A 19,925-nucleotide genomic window follows, 5' to 3' on the forward strand; every position below is an offset into this window, starting at 1 on the left:
GAGAATCCTGTTAAGGTTACTTAATGAGCATGAGATTAGAACAAGAATTTAGATGATTTGAAGTGGTTTCTTAGTCTGATCAATATATTTGCCAATTAATGTATGCATTCAGTAAACAGATTGAGTACCAATTGTGTGTTGGAAATAACACTGATGATCTATGAAGGAGTACAGAGGAACAGATTTTGGGATGATTTTTAACAAAGGGAGATACATCTGATTAACCACAAGGTCCTGTGTGAACACATGAGGATGAGCCTGACCTAGGCCTGGGGATCAGGGAGGGCTTCCTGGAGGAAGCAAGGTCTTAGCAGGGAGCTAAAGGCTAACTCAGCCAGACAGTGCAGAGGAAGCTGGATGGAGGGAGTTTTGAGGAAAAGGGAGAATATAGCAGCGTTTCAGTTTGATTGCTGTGGGGAGAAGCAGACAGTGATGCAGAAAAGGCAAGCAGGAGCCCGATCGAATGACCATGTCCACAACAGGTTTATATTTCCCTAACCAAGTACAGAGGATGAGATGGCTGGATGGCATCACCGACTTGATGGACATGAGTTTGAGTGAACTCCTGGAGTTGGTGATGGATAGGGAGGCCTGGCGTGCTGTGATTCATGGGGTCGCAAAAAGTCGGACACGACTGAGCGACTGATCTGATCTGATCTGATCTGAACCAAGTAGACTCTTACACCAGTCTGGTAAAGGCTCTGCTGGACAATGATGTGATGCTTACTGGTCTCTAGGAGTGATTGGGCATGTTATGCCCTGTGTGAAGGCTTGGTGCAGATAGTATGGCTAAACTTTTCCTTTGTGGACTGCCTGATTCTGGGCTTCTAAGGCTGACCACCTCTGTCTGTCCCCAAACCCACCTCCTAACCCTTCCACCACCTCTAGAAGACTCATCATTTCATGTCTCTGGTCTGAGATATATGCATGCTTTTCAGCCCTGGGAGGTATTGTGGTGTTTGTGGCCATTCCATTGATGAATTCTTGGTGGTTAGTTGTATTTCCCCATTGGACTTTTAAACACTTATTTATGGATAAAATGTGATCAGAACTATATATAACTACTGGGAAATGTTTGTGTTAAGGAAGAATGTCATTCAGTTCAGTTCAGTTCAGTCACTTAGTCGTGTCCAACTCTTTGCGACCCCATGAACCACAGCACGCCAGGCCTCCCTTTCCATCACCAATTCCTGGAGTCCACCCAAGCCCATGTCCATTGAGTCTGTGATGCCATCCAACTATCTCATCCTCTGTCATCCCCTTCTTCTCCTGCCCCTAATCCCTCCCAGCATCAGAGTCTTTTCCAGTGAGTCAACTCTTCGCACGAGGTGGCCAAAGTATTGGAGTTTCAGCTTCAACATCAGTCCTTCCAATGAACACCCAGGACTGATCTCCTTTAGAATGGACTGGTTGGATATCCTTGCAGTCCAAGGGACTCTCAAGAGTCTTCTCCAACACTACAGTTCAAAAGCATCATTTCTTCGGTGCTCAGCTTTCTTTATAGTCCAACTCTCACATCCATACATGACTGCTGGAAAAACCATAGCCTTGACTAGATGGGCCTTTGTTGGCAAAGTAATGTCTCTGCTTTTGAATATGCTATCTAGGTTGATCATAACTTTTCTTCCAAGGAGAAAGCGTCATTTAATTTCATGGCTGCAATCACCATCTGCAGTGATTTTGGAGCCCAGAAAAATAAAGTCAGCTACTGTTTCCACTGTTTTCCAATCTATTTGCTATGAAGTGATGGGACTGGATGCCATGATCGTCATTTTCGGAATGTTGAGCTTTAAGCCAACTTTTTCACTCTCCTCTTTCACTTTCATCAAGAGGCTCTTTAGTTCTTTTTCACTTTGTGCCATAAGGGTGGTGTCATCTGCATATCTGAGGTTATTGGTATTTCTCCCAGCAATCTTGATTCCAGCTTGTGCTTCTTCTAGCCCAGCGTTTCTCATGATGTATTCTGCATGTCATTATGCCAATTCAATTCCCTGATATTCCATCTAATGGGCTTTCCTGGTGAAGAATCCACCTACCAATGCAGATTTGATCCCTCATTTGGGAAGACCCTCTCGAGAAGGAAATGGTAACTGGCTCCAGTATTCTTGCTTGGAAAATCCCATGGACAGAGGAGCCAAGTGGGCTACAGTCCATGGGATTGCAAAGAGTTTGGACACGATTGAGCAACTGAGCACACACACATGCATTCTATCCAACATAATAAAATTATTTCCCATTTTTATATTAATTTTTATTGTACTGATTTCCCCCCATGGGATTAGTTCTTTTCAATATAAGTTTTACAATGAAGATTTTATATATAATTTTTTCTGTTGTTCATACTCTACCCATTATCACTTCTGCCACTGTGAGTCTTTTGTGTCTTCATCCAATTATCCCAGATTTTACTGTTCTAAATTTTACTATGAATATTTTTAAACACTGCAGTTTAATTTTTATAATTTTTATGAATACTATTCAGGAATTAGTTGAAAACAATGACCAGGTTATATATATTTCTAAAGTATCTTTGGTAAGTAATCTCCAGTTCTCCTTTACATATGTGGGATTATTCAATTATGCAGGTCAGTGCTGTAGAATTGCTATCTAGTGACCATGCAGAGAGCAAACCATCATGCTTTGCCTGAGCAATGCCTGGAGTAATGCCTGCCTCTTTGGTAGCAACCAGTACAGATTCAGGTGTTTCAGACTTGATCTGAAGCTTACTGAGGGTCTGCCACACTCCCACACTTACAGGTGCCTAACTCAAGATATAGTTTCTTGATTTGTTCCTACTATGATTTTTTCCTCTTAAAATATCCCTGGTAGTTTTTCATTATTGTTGGGTTTTTTTTTTTTTTTTACTGTTGATTGTTGTTGCTATTAACATCAGCCTCTTGCAACTGATTTAACTTGATGGGGAAAAAACCCTCTTAATCCTTGTTCTGTTCTTCACTTACATTCATCTTGCAACATGGCAAGCAGTTTTTGATGAATAAGCATCATTAGGAAAAAAATAACATCCACCCTTATTATTTCTTTAATAATAATAATTTCCTTCAACCAAGAAGTAGACCACAGATGTTCGTATTTTGGTTTTGACTAGGAGCATTGAGGGGACAGGAATTTTTTCATGAGATCTTTTGAGGTGGTCAGTTTTGTACAGTGTTGGAATAACCTCTTTGTGATTAGCTACTGCACTAACTAGGAATGAGGTCATTGAGTCATTTTACTACCAGGTTGGGTTCTCCAACGAATAGGTCAGGAAAGCAAGAAGGGAGAAAGCATGAAACAAGCAATTATTGGCATAACACCTTTTAAACTAGAGTCTTAAATAATTCCTCAGAATGAACCATTTGTTTAATAATTAAATCCATACTCCATGTTCCATCAGAGTGACCCAGTTAAGACTGCATTTGGCTACTTACCCAAAAATCCTAATCAAAGAAAGTATTTTATTGCTTATTTGGAAGCAGCATGCTATGAAGATAGCATACTTTGTATTAGCCCTCTTAAAAAAATTAAACATGAACAAAGGACAAAGGGAAAAATAATTGAAAACAGATGTAGTTGATATAAACTTCATGAGAAAGGATCATACTGGAACTTAAATCCTTGGAGAAGTTGGTCATCCACAGTGGAAAAGAGGACCTTGGTGCCTAATGTCACTATTTCCCATCACTTTTGCTTGTAAATGCAGGTATTAAACAATAAGGGTTATACAACTGAGTTGTTGGATTGATGGTTAGGTCACAACTTTCCACACAGGTAAAGTTGTTTCCCATAACCTAGATTTTGTGGTGGTGTTGGTGGTTTAGTTGCTAAATTGTGTCCAACTCCTTGCGACCCCATGGACTGTAACCTGCCAGGCTCCTCTATCCATGGGATTCTTTAATGCTGCCCAAACCAACCCCAGGCCCCAAGGACCGTTTTAGAGCAGGGCAGTTACTCTGGGAATACATGCTTGTACTTGATGACTGGTTTCTATTAAAAGAGAACCACCCCCAACACTGGCAATTCCCCAGAATCAGATTTCTACAGAGCACTGAGAATTCTACGCAGGGCAAAGAACAGTTGATATTCAGAGCTGGTGAATGTTGAATTGAAACTCAGAATGTACTGAAAATAACATTTATTTGTTTGACATATAGTACGTTTGTTGCCACCAGGCTTCTTTGATTTGTAAAAATATGTAGGATTTCCCAAACCAGATTCCACAATGCCTGTCCTAAACTGCAGTCAGCTTCCTCCCACCCATACCATTCACCTCTTTACCCCCAACTGCTTACAGCTTTCTTGCTACAAGGATGGTATTTACTGTCTTGCTCTAACAAGGATGATAGTAATTTTAAATTTCTCTGACTTTTAGCTTGTGATGTTATCATCCTGTTCTGTGTCTGTTTTCTTTTAGATTTTAGAGTTCTGACATCCCAAGAGGACTTTACAGACCTTCGTTTTCCCCTCTTGGCTCCTCCTTTGGCAAAATGTAGAAAATAATATTTGATTGCAATCCCTGGGAGCTTTGGGAAAGAAATAACCACAAATCTCCTAAGCAGTTTAGATTTCTGGTTTCTGATGAGTCTCATGGAATGATATGTGGCATTATGATCAACATTAAGTCCAATAACCTTTCTTATCGCCTAAAAATGACAAGCCAAGTCAATTCAGCTCTAACTAAGATAAAAACCCAAATGACTTACTAAAATAAATACTAACCGGCTGTGTGGAGATTGGGTAAGGCAAGTGAGGCACTTGCCTTGGGTACAAAATTTAAGGAAGCATGAAAAAAGCACCACCTGAGTAATCAAAATAAATGATATTTTAATGCAATATTTTTTAAAGAGAAAATTAATGCAAAAAATACATGATGAACAAAATATTAATATAAGATTTTTAAATAAAGACAGGATCAGTAACTGTCTTGCCAAGCCATACTGGAGCCTTAGACAAAAGGAAAAACCAGTAATACTGATCCTGTCTTTCTCCAGAATCTCGATTTTTTTGTTTATCACAATTTTTTGCATTAATTTTCATTTATTTAAATATTGCACTAGAATATTATTTAAATATTGCACTAGAATATTATTAATCTTGATTATTGAGCTCTTCAATTCCCCCTTAAATTTTGCACCCAAGATGACCGCCCTATTTAAGCTAAGTTTTTCTGCATTTAAGTTCACCCTAGTCCAGGCCCTGCTAATCAGAAAAGCAGTGGCTAGGGTAATACAATGGTATATTCCCTTCTCTAAAGATGTTAATTCAGGGGAATAAAATATATATAGTTATGTTTTAAGTCCAGTTACTTAACAATGGACAACCAACATCCACAATTTTGGCCTTGTTTTGGCTATAGGCTCTCTTAGAAGGTATTTTCTAAACCCCCGGAAGGGAAACATCGTCTTTCGTTAATTCTGTGTGAAGGCAGCACATTATCAAAATCCATTACATTAAAAAAAAAATACTAAGAAGAGCTCAACTAGTTCAGTTCGTCAAAAGTTTCTCCTTCCTCGGAAATTTCCTCTGGGCCTTTCTCTGTTGGTCTTGGCAGGGGAGGGCCTGCGGGGTTTCTTGCGGTACTCCACCTTTGTCCATCCCCCTTCGCTGACTTTGCTCTCCTCCTCACTGGCTTGTGAGTCCGTGTCAGTGCACAAAGGCATCCCTGGGATGGTTCTGGGTTGATGGGAGGCATCTGGGCTTCTCTTGAACTCAGGTGACTGGTGAGCATTGAGGGCTGACTGAGAAACCCTGTAGAATTTTCCAGAATATCTTTCTCTTGAAGGAGTGGAGTGCTGACTTTTCCCACTGTGTCTTCCTCTCAGAGAAGAATTGAGTGAGTGACTAGCTCGATCGTATTTGTTCCTGCTTCTACCAGAGTATCGCCCCCTCTCTAAAGAGCCGTCAGTATTAACACTGGAAAAGCCGCTATCCCTGGAGTTCAGATGCAGAGAAGAGAAGTTTTTGGTCAGTCCGTACTGAGTAGGAGAGGAGCTTCTGGACTGGTTTATAGGTGTAATCTGTTGATACTTAATGGGCACCTGGGTCCGCCTCACCGCAGCTGCATAGGAGTCCTGGTCATTGATATAGGGGAAGAATTGGGACGCCAGGATGGGGTTGCTCTGGGAGCGCTGTAGGGAACTGTTGGATGCCATCTGCCGCATCCTCAGCGTATCCAGCCACTGGCAATCAGCGCCTGTGGAAGAAATGGAAATGGGCATCTTTGAAGCCACAGTAAAGCTGCATGCCTAATTCATAAGCCTGTCTCACAAAATTTCAAACCTCTTTGGGAAGCTCTAAGCGTTACCATTCATAATTCTAGGCTAGATATCAAAACATTTCCTTTATTATAAATATTTATTAAAAAAAAATAAGGGCATTTATCCTTACCAAATGTATGCTATATGCTGGCACTGTTTCAAAGGCTTTTCTTACAGTATATCACTTAACTTCCCTGACATCTTAGAAACCATGCTCAGTCACTCAGTCATGTCTGACTCTTTGTGACCCCACGGACTGTGTGTGGCCTGCCAGACTCCCCAGTCCATATGATTCTCCAGGCAAGAATACTGGAAGCAGGTTGCCATTTCCTCCTCCAAGGGATCTTCCCCACCCAGGGACCCAACTCGCGTCTCCTGTGGCTCCTGCATTGGCAGGCGGATTCTTTACCTCTGGGCCATCTTCTCAGGTCAATACTAATAATATCATTCTATAACGGAGGAGACTGACGCTTGAGAGGTGAAGTCACCAGACCCATGGTCACTCAGCTAATACTCCTGCATCTAAATTCTATCTTCTTCCCAACTTAGCCATGTTGTCACTTCTAGAAATTACTGTTTAAGTGTCTTTGGATGGCAGGGGCATGTTTAGTCAACAAAAGGCTTTTGCTAACCAGCACTTCTAAATCCTCAAGAACATTAAATGCGGATAAAAGAGATTGGGTTCTAATGGTTGAGACAGCTAGAGGTTGGAAGAAAGACTGTTTATATCTCCAGAGGAGAGATTCCCAAGGTTCAGGAATAAGAAATACTTTCTGCCTGAAAAATGAAGATTTGTGGCAAACAGGAAGAAGTTACAGTAAAAGAAAATGCTTAATTAACAGCCACTTAGTAAACGATATACTTCAGTGAATAAGCAAGTTCCATCCCACCTTGGATCTTCTCTGTCTTCCCTAGGGCCTGCATTGCCCACATCCCGAGTTCCCTGGCATCCTCCCTGAGCTCTGCTTGTGCCAGCGGGGCTCTGGAGAGGAACAGAATGTGCCCACTCCCTCTGCCAGCACCGATGCCTCACGCCTCTCAGGCAAGGGGTGCATCCAGACACAGGCATCCTCCTGTGTTCAGGCTCACAGGCTTCAGCCAACCATCACATGCTACTTTCTCTTCGCTTGGACCTCCCCGAAATCTTAGCTTCCAACAGAACGCCAATTTTGTTCAGTGTCCAACCCCCTACACGGAGCTATGTGCCCTGGGGAAGCCAATCACATCCAGCTCTAAGGCAGACTTTGATTAGTCCAAGCCAGACATATGATGCCATGGTTAAGAATGAACAAGGTGCTTAGCTCTGGCCAAAGCAACCTGAAAGGCAGTCTGCAAAGGGGCCTCTAAGCAAGTCTTTCTCCCTCCCAAGCATGAGAACAGGAAAGGGATTGACCTCTTATTTCCTGTGGGCATTACCATATCTTTATACAATGACTGTGAATGTGAGAGGAGCTAGGCAGAGGACCAAGGCAACCTGTTAAGGATGGCAGAGTAGAAACCAGGCAAGGCTCATTTCTCATCCTTAACATGGTTGAGTGCCTTATTGTACTGTACCTGGAGCCTGGCCTACCCTGGACTTCTTGTGATGGAAGATGGTAAATTTTAGTATCGTTAAAACCCATGGTTTAAGAACTTTAGAATGAGAAAGAAAAATAACCCAATCAACCATGCTGACAAAGCAAGGCATGTCTAGCATGCTGTCAAAGAATTTGTTGCTGGGTTTAGAATACTGCCCAGGATCCTGGGGCCCCTGGCCAGTGGGCATTTAAAACACCTGGTGTGCTTGGTAAGCCAGTCTGCACCGTGGAGGACACAGAATTTGGTCTCTCATAACTCATTGACAGTAGCCATCAGGGCACTTTGTTGCCATGTCACCAGAAATCTGTTATGCCTTCTCAGGGATATTTTATTTTCTTTTTTTTTTAAAAGAGTTTATATCTATTACAATGTAGGAAGTGAGGGATTTAAACTGCTGTGTTGGTTGGATAATGGAAGGACACACACTTGAACCCTGATTAATTGTTGTTTAATTGCTAAGTCGAGTCTGACTCTTTTGCGACCCCATGGTCCATAGCCCCAGGCTCCTCTGTTCACGGGATTTCCTAGGCAAGAACATTGGAGTGGGTTGCCATCTTCTCCATCAAAGGTATTTTCTTATTGGGAAGAAGAGGCATTGGTCAGAAAACATGTGTTTTTGGTTTGTTGGGAAGGTATGTTTCTCATGGCAAAAGGTGATTTGCACAGGGGTTTATGTATCCATCTCCCGAGTGTTTGTTAGCCTGAGTCTGGGTTGTATTAGAGTTTCTGGGTCTGCAAAGGTGAAGGTCAGAACTTTTCCCCTGAAGCTAGCAAATAACAACCAGTTCATCGACAAGGCAGCCTATCTTACTCTACTGCTGCTGCTAAGACGCTTCAGTCATGTCCGACTCTGTTCAACCTCATAGATGGCAGCCCACCAGGCTCCCCCGTCCCTGGTATTCTCCAGGCAAGAACACTGGAGTGGGTTGCCATTTCCTTCTCCAATGCATGAAAGTGAAAAATGAAGGTGAAGTTGCTCAGTTGTGTCTGATTCTTCGCGACCCCATGGACTGCAGTCTACCAGGCTCCTCCATCCATGGGATTTCCAGGCAAGAATACTGGAGTGGGGTGCCATTGCCTTCTCTGGTCTGACTCTAAGTCATGTCTAAATGGCTTCTTTATAGCATCTGTAATTATTATCACCCCTACCCAGCATAGGCATTTCATGTTTCTCTTTCTCTGTCCTCCTTTCCTTTCTTCCTCCCTCACTTTTATCCCCGCCCCGCCCCCGGCCCTCTCTCTTGCTTGCCCTGTCATTCTTTTGCTTTGATGGATCTGTGGTGTTAAGGACTCAAGAGGTTGCCCCAGTGACAGCAGTGACTTCATAGGAATGTGTGCTGGACATGGAAGATAATTCTTATCTTTATCTACAGTCTTGGAAATTAAATATATATGTGTATAAATATACATACATATTTTTCAATAGGACATAATCATTAATTTTTATCTTTTCTGATAGTTACTTGAATATGGAACTTTATTATAATATGTTCTTATTTCCAAGCCCATAATTTCTACTTTCCATATAATCTGTGTATAAAGCCAATATTCTAAAAATAGGAGGAAGTATGATATTAGAGGGCTTCCCCAGTGGCTCAGTGGTAAAGAATCTGCCTGTAATGCAGGACCTGCAGGAGACACAGGTTCAATCCCTGGGTCAAGAAGATCCCCTGGAGGAGGGCATGGCAACCCACTCCAGTACTCTTGCCTGGAGAATCACATGGACAGAGCAGCCTGTTGGGCTGTGTATAGTCCATACGGTTGCAAAGAATCAGGCACAACTGAATCGACTTAGCACGCATGCATGCATGATATTAGAAATCTCTATGGGCGGAACTTCCCTGGTGGTCCAGTGGCTAAGACTCTGCTCCCAATGCAGGGTGCTCAGGTCTTCTCCTGGTGGGGAAGCTAGATCTCACGTGCTGCAACTAGAGTTCAAATGCCTGAACTAAAAGATCCCGCATGCTGCAACTAAGATCCAACACAGCTAAATAAGTAAATAAGGATTCCCTATCCCAGTGGTTAGGATTCTACTCTTCCACTGTAGGGGACCTAGGTTCGATCCCTGGTTGGAGAACTAAGATCCTTCAAGCTGCACACACAGCAAAAAAAAAAAAAAAAAAAAAAAAGAAATCTATATAAACTTACAGACTGGTCCTAATTCCCGATGTGAGACTTTTGACATTTCCACCTTGGACCCTGTCTAGAGCACAGCTAACTTACTTGAGTCAGACCTGCTTCCAGGGGTGCCCTCTGAGTTGGGGAATAACGTCTGAATGGCAAGCTGGATGGCCTTCACTTCATCTTGAGGTTTTGTTCTACTCCATTGAATCGAATGGATGTGTTTAGTGCTTTTTGGAGTTCTAACATCACTCTGTGAAAAAAAAAAATAGGGAGAGAAACTCACAATCAGATATATGCATGCTTATAAAACAGGAAAGAAAATCAGGTTATCATTATCTGTTCAAGGTAACTCTTTAGAACACTGTCATAATGCACGAGGTAAAATATTTGCACTGTTTCCCTCAATATGGCAATATGATTAAAATAAAAAAATTTAACCACTTTATTCCTTAGTGGACTACAGTAGTTTAAAACGGTGGTTGTCTTCTCTAAGAATTTGTTGGTAAATCTCAACTTACCTCTTTGTTTAATGAGTAATGAAAAACAATGTCTTTCATTTATAGTAGTTGAAAACATATTTTGCTGAATAAATAAAATCTGACAACTATTTTGCTCAGGACGGCCTGCGGTCATCTGAGTAACTGGGTAAGTATGGGTAGGTTGGTGGGCCCCGTTACCTCTTCATCACCAGGTGCCACAAATCAGACTAGATTGAAGAACCTCTTAGGATTTGATAAGGTTATGCAAATACATATTTTTTAAAAAGCTCTGAAGTGACTGTTACCCACATAATTATCACATCATCCCGTAGTCTAAGAAGGAGAGAAGGAGGAGCAGGGGAGAGAGAAAGAGAAGAGAAGAATTTGGTGAGGCGTGTCTCCAGAGCTAAGGCAGGCAGAGATGAAAACTGGCTGTTATTACTGTCCACTTACTAAAGAGAGGGCTTTTCCTTGGTACTGGGGACTGGCCAACAGGCTCTAGATTCCCAGGTTCCCAGTTCCTCAAGACCAGTCGACTTCTTTTATTTAGGTCTGTGTCCTGCAAGCCACACTTTGACAATTAAGGCTATTTCTCAGGGGCCTCATTCCTACAGGCAGTGTACCCTGGCTGGGGAGGATAAATCATTGCTGTCATCCTAACTGGCTTCCAATATCGGGTCATCCTGAATAAGTGGACTGGCCAGGCTTTGGACTTCTCATGTTAAAATGCTAATCCGTGGCAGCTCAGAAGACCATCCCTATGCAGCAGCATATGCAGTCCATTCGAGGCTGACTTCCCTCCTCTTGCTGTTGGGAAGGGAATGGCTAGAACAGCCAAGGAAGGCTGGAAACTATTCACACTCAGAGGAACTTGGTGACCCCACGGATTCTCACTAACCCCCCAAACCTTGGGATTACCCTTCATTTCTCTGAGCTGGTTTTCCCTAGTTGCCATATGAAGACAGTGGTCCTTACCTTTGAGTATTTGCACAAGGTTACTGAAATAACACAGGTGTAACTTCCTCTTACAGTGTCTAGGTCATGGTAAATCCTTGCTAAATGTTTCTTAGATGAATAAGGGAGCGAATGAGTGAAAGGCATGTCCTACTGAGGGTAGCTGCATACTAACTACATTCATACTAACCATGTCTCCATATATGCCAAGACTCTGCTATAACCATTTCCCTCCATTCCATTCCCAGGTAGAGAAAACTAGGGTTTCTCTACCTTGTGAAGCAGATTGTTCCACCACCATGAAGATCTTGCTCTTTTCAAAAGCATAATTAGATCATTTAAAGCAGCAGAATACTTAGCAGCCACCATGGTGTTTACAGTGAATCCAAACTCCTCACCTTGGCCCCAGGAGGCGCTATGCTCGGTCCCACCCACCTCTTTAGCCTTGTCATGTCCTCTCTGCTTCAGACTTGTACTTGCCCTTCCTCTGCTGTTCCCTGCTGCCTCACACTGAGAAGAGGGGTCTTCCCTGACCACTGAATCTAATGCCCCGAGTCTCACTATTTTCTGATTCTCACTTAGCACTCTGACATTACTAATTTATTTACTATCTATCACCCTCCACTGGAGTATATATAAACTTTGAGAGAGTATAGATTTAGATTTAGTCCACCCTAATCACAGAATGATAGCATCACCTATTCAATGGACATGAATTTGAGCAAACTCTGTGAGACAGTAGAGGACAGAGGAGCCTGGTGTGCTGCAGTCCATGGGGTCACAAAGAGTCAGACATGACTTAGTGACTAAACAAGCAAATCACAGAATGGTACCTGTTGGTAGGTACTTGCTAAATATATGAATTTTAGTTTTAATAGCACCTATTTCTAAAATATTTGTTTTTCTAAAACAAATATATTGTTTCTCTAAACCAATATTCCTAAAATATTTGTTTGTACATCTTTCAATTTTTTTCATATATTAAATATATGGAATCTGGTTTTGATGGTAGTAATAGAAGTTGTACCCTGTCCTTGTGAAGACTCACTCACTGATCTACCCTCACCCTTAAACTCGAAGCACCAAGAAGGCAGAGCTTTGTTTGGGACCCAAAGCATAGGCTTTCTTCATTACTCATTTATCTTAATGTAGTGGGGAAAGGACCCACCCACCTTCAGTTTCATTTGCACCCCACAATGTTGCTGGGTATCCTGATATAACCAGAAAGCAGAGTGGCTATGAAACCTCTAAACCAGCCACTGCCTGCACTCATTGTTCCATATCCCTAGTATGTCACACACGCATACATTTGTATTCAGAAGGTGCTCAATGATTAACTGATTAATGAATTACTACTTCAATCTCTAGGTAAGCACCCTGTTCTCATCCCCTTCATTACTTTGTTAGAATAATTATATTGATCTCCCTATATTCATGTTGGTTAAATAGCTTCTCTTCCAATAAACGCTAAACACCCTGAGGCAGCAAATAAAAACCCCTTTGGAGAAACTGATGGTGAAGCCAATGGCCTTGCCCCCTCTCCCCTACCCCTTACCCAGGCTTACCTCATATGTGACAGTGCATTCTACAGTCTGATTTTCCATTATTCCTACCATCCACTTCTCCATTACAAATGGGGGCTGAAAAACAGAAGTTAGAAAGGTGTAGTGCTATAGTACGGGCTTCCCTGATGGCGCAGCGGTAAAGCAGCAGCCTGCAATGCAGGAGACACAGGTTCAATCCCTGGGTCAGGAAGATCCCCTGGAGAAGGAAATGGATACTCACTCCAGTCTTCTTGCCTAGGAAATCTCATGGACAGAGGAGCCTGGCGGGCTACAATCCATGGGGTCACAGAGGTCAGACATAGAGACTAAACAGCAACAACAACTGCTTTAATACAGCCTGCCCTGCTACAGCATAGGTTTCTTGGAGGCCAGTCATGCTGTACACAATTGGTAAATAGGGTGTGATGTCAGGTTATCATGAATGCTATGATGTCAGATTATTAGAAAAGACCTGTTGGTTCCCATGTGATTACTCACAACATGCTAATGTCTGATCTTTGGGGGTTTGGTTTTCATAAGACATCCTTTTATATGTTTGTAAACAGCTTTTGTCTCCCACAATCTTCTCTTTTCTCATGCATCTCTCAGTTGTATCATTAGATCATTAACTCATGATTGTATCTGGAAGACTTCTCAGAAAGCTTTTTCACAATTAAGAAAAATCCTTAACAATCTAAGAAGACCCTAAAGTGCTTTTTCTGAGTGCAGGCAGTGGCTGGTTTAGAGGTTTCATAACCACTCTGCTTTCTGGTTATATCAGGATACCCAGCAACGTTGTGGGCACAAGTGAAACTGGGGGTGGGTGGGTCATTCCCCACTACATTGAGATAAATGAGTAATGAAGAAAGCCTATGCTTTGGGTCCTATTTTAAGTGAGATGAAAGTGGTCTTTATTAGAGGTGAATCTCCACACTTTCTTCCCACCCCCCAGGTCATTCCAGATTTAAGGTTGCAAATGACTGGCTGACCATGAGATGGGTACAAAGCAAATTTGGTAGAGATTTAACTGAGGTTTTTTGTTTTTTAAGATGAGAAAACAAAGAGAAGTTTATTAGCATTTATACCTCATGTATACACGGGAGATACCCAGGGAAAAATGAGTAATTTAAAGAATTCAGGATTAAATGCCATGTTTATAGAGGAAAGGGAAGAGGGAGACATAGGCCCCTTGGAGGAGAGAAATTGATTTTTAGGAAAGACTATGGGCCCTTAGAGGAACAGACAAAGTTTGACTAGGTGTGGAGCCAAATTCTAGTCTCTCCTGGGACAAGAATCAACCTTGGTATTTTTTTCTTTCCTTAATTAGGATTTGTTATTGTTTCCATTGATGCTGAAAAGTCCTACAGATTTTGAATGGTCCAGCCCAGTCCTATTTTTCCCCATAAGCCTTGTTAATGTTGGTGCATGATTTTGCAGAAGATACAGTTCCCCTGGAATGCATATATAGCCTTAGAGCAGAAACACCTATGTTTAGTTTTATAACTCCACCCTGTTATTTTTGCTCTGAGTGACTTCCTTCCGTTAGCAGGCAATGACTTGCTTCTCAGTGACAGTGAAGCCACAAACAACCGGCGGCAACCAGAGACAGCACAGGTGGGGAGGAAAGAGAAAGTATGTGTGTGTCCAGGCTCCCAGACACCAAAACACAGTCTGTCCCAACAGAATAAGGGAAAGGTGAAAGCAGATCATAACCGTTACAGATAACTAACATAACTTCCAGTACACAGGGGCAATCCAACAAAGAATATCAAGTCAATCTACTTGCATATGCTTATAAATTAAAAGTGAAAGTGTTAGTTGCTCAGTCATGTTTGACTTCTTTGCCACTCCATGGACTATAGCCCGCCAGGTCCTCTGTCCATGGAATTCTCCAGGCAAGAATACTGGAGTGGGTTGCCATTTCCTTCTCCAGGGGATCTTCCCAACCCGGGGATTGAACCCTGGTCTCCTTCATTGCAGGCGGATTCTTTACACTTGGGTGGTTAGCAATCTCGTGCCTGGGAAGGGAACACATTTGCAAGTCTAGTGCTGGGGATTTGAAGGCTCTTTTCACTTCCCCCTTTGTGTCTGCACCCTGGCTTGTTGCTGCCAGCCTCATTTTCTTCCCTGAAACCAAATACGCAGTCAATTGTGTAGTAGAGTTCATGCCTTCTGTGACGTTTAGGTTAACTGTCCTGTTGACATCGTGGTTATTTACCTGAGTGGTTGACCTTCTACAATTGAAGTCTTATATGTATGTTTTCAGTATGATTATTTTGAAGAGAAGCTAAGCATTTTTCTAAGTCTGTCTTCAGTGTTTTAATGGGTGTGCTTCTACTATTGACCTCACAGTAGTAAGATACTGTCCGGTCACTCCAGGAATTCACAGGGGTGAATTCAAGGAAACCATGAAGACTGCAATATGTGCCTTTTGAATAATCTCATCCCAGTACTTCCAGAAATTCAAGAAATCTTTCTCCTGACAAGTTTTTTAGAGTTTAACATGACCCAAAAATTCAAGGTAAATATTTTCATCATTAGCATTTTCTTTTCTTTCATAAATGACAGAATATGCCTAAAGAAATGTAGAAGAAAGTTTAAAAAAAAATTAAACGACACTTTTCTGTAGTACTTTTTGGTTCACACAGCATAAGTGGAATTTTAACAAAAAACTATTATGATCTCAATCTGCTAAATAAAATGTGCCTTTCAACAGCCAGCTTGAAGCTGAGCTGGTATGAACATCATGAGCACAAAAGCATACCACTGGGGTATTTTAATGTCTTTGTTTGATATCTGTGAATTCAAAAAAGCTTTTAAGCCGTAAATAGAACCCTACCTTTGTCATCTTTAAAATCTCTGCATCAGGTAGGTTAGTGTTGAAAGTCACATCTTTGATGTAGGTTATTGCAATTTCATCCCCATCCATCTCCATATACATTTTCCACTTACAGTCCTGGAATTAAAAGAAAAATTATAGAATTTGAGAAAGTAAAGCAATTAAAAAAAAAAAAACTCAATGTTTTATAACACATGAAGTATTCTCAATGAAGTATTATTGGAATTTTTTTTCTCCTTATCAATAAAAGAACGTGAAATTAGATCTCTTTCTATACCTAAATAACCCCCAGGCGGGGCAGTCTTGAGACACCATTTATCTCTTCTAAGTGTTCTATAACAGGAGTTGCAAACTCCACACCTTAAAGGGGCCAGGCAGATAAAAATGAGTAAGGCAGGCAGCTAAGAGCCTTAAATTGTAACCTTTCAAAATAGACCCATTTAATTTACATGCTAAACACTGTAGGGATATTTCCCCACTGACACAAAGTAATGTGGTCTTCCCACTCTTTTGAAATATAAGACTCTCTTGATCTACCTTTCACTTTCCCAGTATTAATAATGACACAGATTCAAGAAATAGCTTCATTTCTTCTTAACAGGAAATGTGAGGCTATATGGCAATGGATAATTAGCCCAACCATTGGGTTAGGCATCAGGGGAAGGGTTCGACTCTCTGGGGATCTAAAGGGTAACTGCCCTAAAGGGGCAGCCACCACTCATCTTCTGTTGATTGTTCCCATGTGGGAATATGAGCCTAGTCTTGACAGGTCCTCAAACGTTTCATAAAAAGTTGGATATCTGATTCTTATAAGAAACCTCTTGGTTTTTTAAATATTAGTACATTAATTAAATTTTCAGTAAAACGATGATGTAATGAAAAAGTGCTCTACAACATTAATCACCAGGGGAATGTAAATTAAAATCACAATGAAATCCCACTATACATTTACCAGGTGGCTAAGACTGAGAACATCAAATTTGGTTGTGAGTTGGAGCTATTGGATTGTTGGTGGGAGTGTAAATGGTAAAAATCACTGTTGGAAAAGTTTTGGCAATTTATTACAAAACTAACCATATATGTACTCTATGACTCACAAATTCTACTCCAAGTATTTACCCAAGTGAAATGAAAAAAGACTTGTATGGTATTCTTCTGAGCAGCTGTATCATAATAGCTAAAGAAAACTGGAAACAGGCCAAGTGTTGATCAACAGGAGAATGGATGGACTGTGATATTTTCATAGAGTGGGATATTACTTAGCAATACAAAGGAATGAATTATTGATACATGCAACAACATGGATAAATCACAAAAGCATTACAGTGAGTGAAATCTTGTATAAGAAAAAGAACAAACTGGGGCTTCCCTGGTGGCTCAGAGGTTAAAGTGTCTGCCTCTAATGCGGGAGACCTGGGTTCAATCCCTGGGTCGGGAAGATCCCCTGGAGAAGGAAATGGCAATCCACTCCAGTATTCTTGCTTGGAGAATCTTATGGATGGAGAAGCCTAGTAGGTTACAGTCCACGCGGTTGCAAAGAGTCGGACACGACTGAGCGACTTCACCTTAACGTAAGGCTTCAATTTACATGAATTTCTAGAATAGACAAAACCAACCTACAGTGGAAAATATTCAGAAAAGTGGTTGCTTTCTGCAGATGGCAATTGACTTGGAAGACACATGAGGGGAGTGTCCAAGGATGCTAATGCTCTACTGATAGAAGTTTGGATTATATTGTCACTGTTGCTTAGTCACTAAGTTGTGACCGACTCTTTGCGACCCCATGGACTGTAGCCCACCAGGCTCCTCTGTCGATGGGATTCTCCAGGCAAGAATACTGGAGTGGGTTGCCATTTCCTTCTCCAGGGGATCTTCATGACCCAGGCTTAGAAACTGCATCTCCTGCATTGGCAGGTGAATTCTTTACCACTGAGCCACCAGGGAAGCTGAGCTGGGCTATAAAGATGTATGTATTTGTTAAAACTTAAGTGTGTATACTTAACATGTGTGCATTAGGAGAAAGTATACTGATATCTACATATTACTTTAAAATGCATCAAAAAATAAGGATTGATAGATGGCAAAGGATAGAGAGATGTAACAAAACAAGTAGAATAAAATGCTTCTGTTTTCATCTAGGAGGTGAGTATGCAAGAATTTCCATTACATTTTTTCAACTTTGCTTTTAGAAAAATGCAGCAATAAAAATGTTGGGGGACAAACACTATGTATGTAGTTAAAAGGAAAAAGAAACCCATGTCTGTGCACCAAATTTGACCTCTGGATCATAAATTTATCTTCTCTCTTATGTTATCAGATAATAAAAGGATTCTGAGAGATTAAGGATAATGTACTAAGTACCTTACACCCCGAAACCAAAATATGCCTTCACACCAGCAGACTTGGAATGTTCCCTGAGCAAGCTCAGACACAATTACTAATGGAAGAACAGGAACAAAGAGACTGTTGAAAACCTGTTGGCTTCAGCAGGAAGCTAGAGGGGTCCTATGTTTTAGGAAAGCTTCTAGGGGAATGGCAGAATCAAGAAGGGCCCAGGCCTGAGGCGACGGTCCCTCTTTGCCCGGCCACGTTCACAAGGTGGAAAGCCAATTAGTGAAAGAAAAGTTCTATTCAATAACATGAAAACCTTGCTCTTGGCTAACACAAGTCAAATTAGTCGCTCAGAACTGACAAATCTCTCAGTATTTCTTTGTTTTGGAGCCACTGCTACCCTGGCAACGTGAGCCCTGAGATAACTGGGCAGGAAAATGACTCTTTGGAGTCATGATTACTCTTCTCTGAAATAGCAAGAGCCTTCTCAAGTCAGTGGCTAGAACAAAAAGCCTTAGAAATGACGAGTTTACTTCCTTCTGTTTTTTCTGCCTTCCAAGTTTTGGAATGAAGTTAGTCAAAAGCACAGTTAAAAGACCTTGAACTGTGGTGCAAATGCCTGACACCCTCTGTTTCACCTCTGTGACCGCAGGCCCCTGCCAATCAGAGACTGAGGGGAGCTCTGCATAGAGAAGGGGCTTCAGAGGGAGCTCAGGCTGGGGGTGCTTACCATGCTCCCAGTGTCTTGCTGGGTACTGACACTGTGCTGTTTTATTTGATACCCATAATGACCCTGCAAGTTAGCTTTATTTTCCCATCAGGCAATTGAGAAAAATGAGGCTTAGACAGATTAAGGAATTTTTCTAGGGTTCCCTGGCCAAGAAGTGATACAGGTGGGATTAGAAAAGCACAGAGCTGCCTGGCTCCAAAGCTGGAGGAGAAAGCAATAGGGAAGGGCAACTGGGAGGTACAGGATGGACTCACTGGCTGGTTGTCAGAGCTCCAGAGTGGGACCAGCTATTGACCACAGGCCAGAAGGAGCCAGGGAAGACTTTGCCAATACAACCAAAATAACAAGTGGTCACAGGTCCTCCTCTGCAGCTCCAGCTTCTTGTTCCCCAAAATCCAATGTGGAGAAACAGGATCTCCATGTAGGGTTACAGACCTTTAATTTTTTAATTTCTTTTTCTCTTATCTTAAAGCAAGCCTTTTACCTGAACCATAAAAGAAGATAGCGAGAGAAGTAATAAAACTGTAATCAGAGAGGTTATAAGACAAGAGGGGCATTATCCATTCATTAAAAAGTAGGTACTGGTGGTTACAAAGCTGGGAGAGAAAGAAAGGAAATATGAAGTGTTCACCCAAATGATTAAGTTAATGTGTTAAGGTAGTGGTGCTTTAGTTGCTAAGTCCTGTCCAATTCTTGTGACTCCATGGACTGTAGCCCACAAGGCTCCTCTGCCCATGGGATTTCCCAGGCAAGAATACTGGAGTGGCTTGTCATTTCCTTCTCTAGGGGATCTTCTCAACCCAGGGATCGAACCTGCATCTCCTGCACTGGCAGAAGGATTCTTTACCACTGAGCCACCTGATAGAACTCCTAGGTATCTTCAGGGTATCTATGATTTCATTGTTCCTTAGTTAAGAAAAGCAATCTACAAATGAAGTAATAAAATTCTTTAAATTTTACTCAGTTTTAAATTACCCATTTTAATTTTTGAAAATTAAAATCTACTCATTTTAAATTTTAAAAATGAAGGTATTTCTGGCATTTTTGTCATTTGGTGAGCCAGAGGTGTCCAAGAGCATTCTCCACAACTCC

General features: G+C 41.6%; 1 protein-coding gene across 1 annotated transcript in view; it reads right to left on the reverse strand.

Moving 5' to 3' along the window:
* Window positions 1-5,414: 5,414 nt before the first annotated feature.
* The window catches only part of MAP3K20 (mitogen-activated protein kinase kinase kinase 20), a 168,999-nt gene continuing 154,488 nt past the window's right edge, over window positions 5,415-19,925 (reverse strand). Inside the window, exons 17-20 of the mRNA XM_068968128.1 lie at window positions 15,773-15,889; window positions 12,955-13,029; window positions 10,056-10,206; window positions 5,415-6,190 (exon numbers count right to left, since the gene is read on the reverse strand). Coding sequence (XP_068824229.1) covers window positions 5,490-6,190; window positions 10,056-10,206; window positions 12,955-13,029; window positions 15,773-15,889 — 1,044 coding nt within the window. The 3' untranslated portion in view covers window positions 5,415-5,489. The remainder of the gene's footprint in view (window positions 6,191-10,055; window positions 10,207-12,954; window positions 13,030-15,772; window positions 15,890-19,925) is intronic.

Source organism: Capricornis sumatraensis, chromosome 3, assembly GCF_032405125.1.
Source record: "Capricornis sumatraensis isolate serow.1 chromosome 3, serow.2, whole genome shotgun sequence".
Lineage (NCBI taxonomy): Eukaryota > Metazoa > Chordata > Mammalia > Artiodactyla > Bovidae > Capricornis > Capricornis sumatraensis.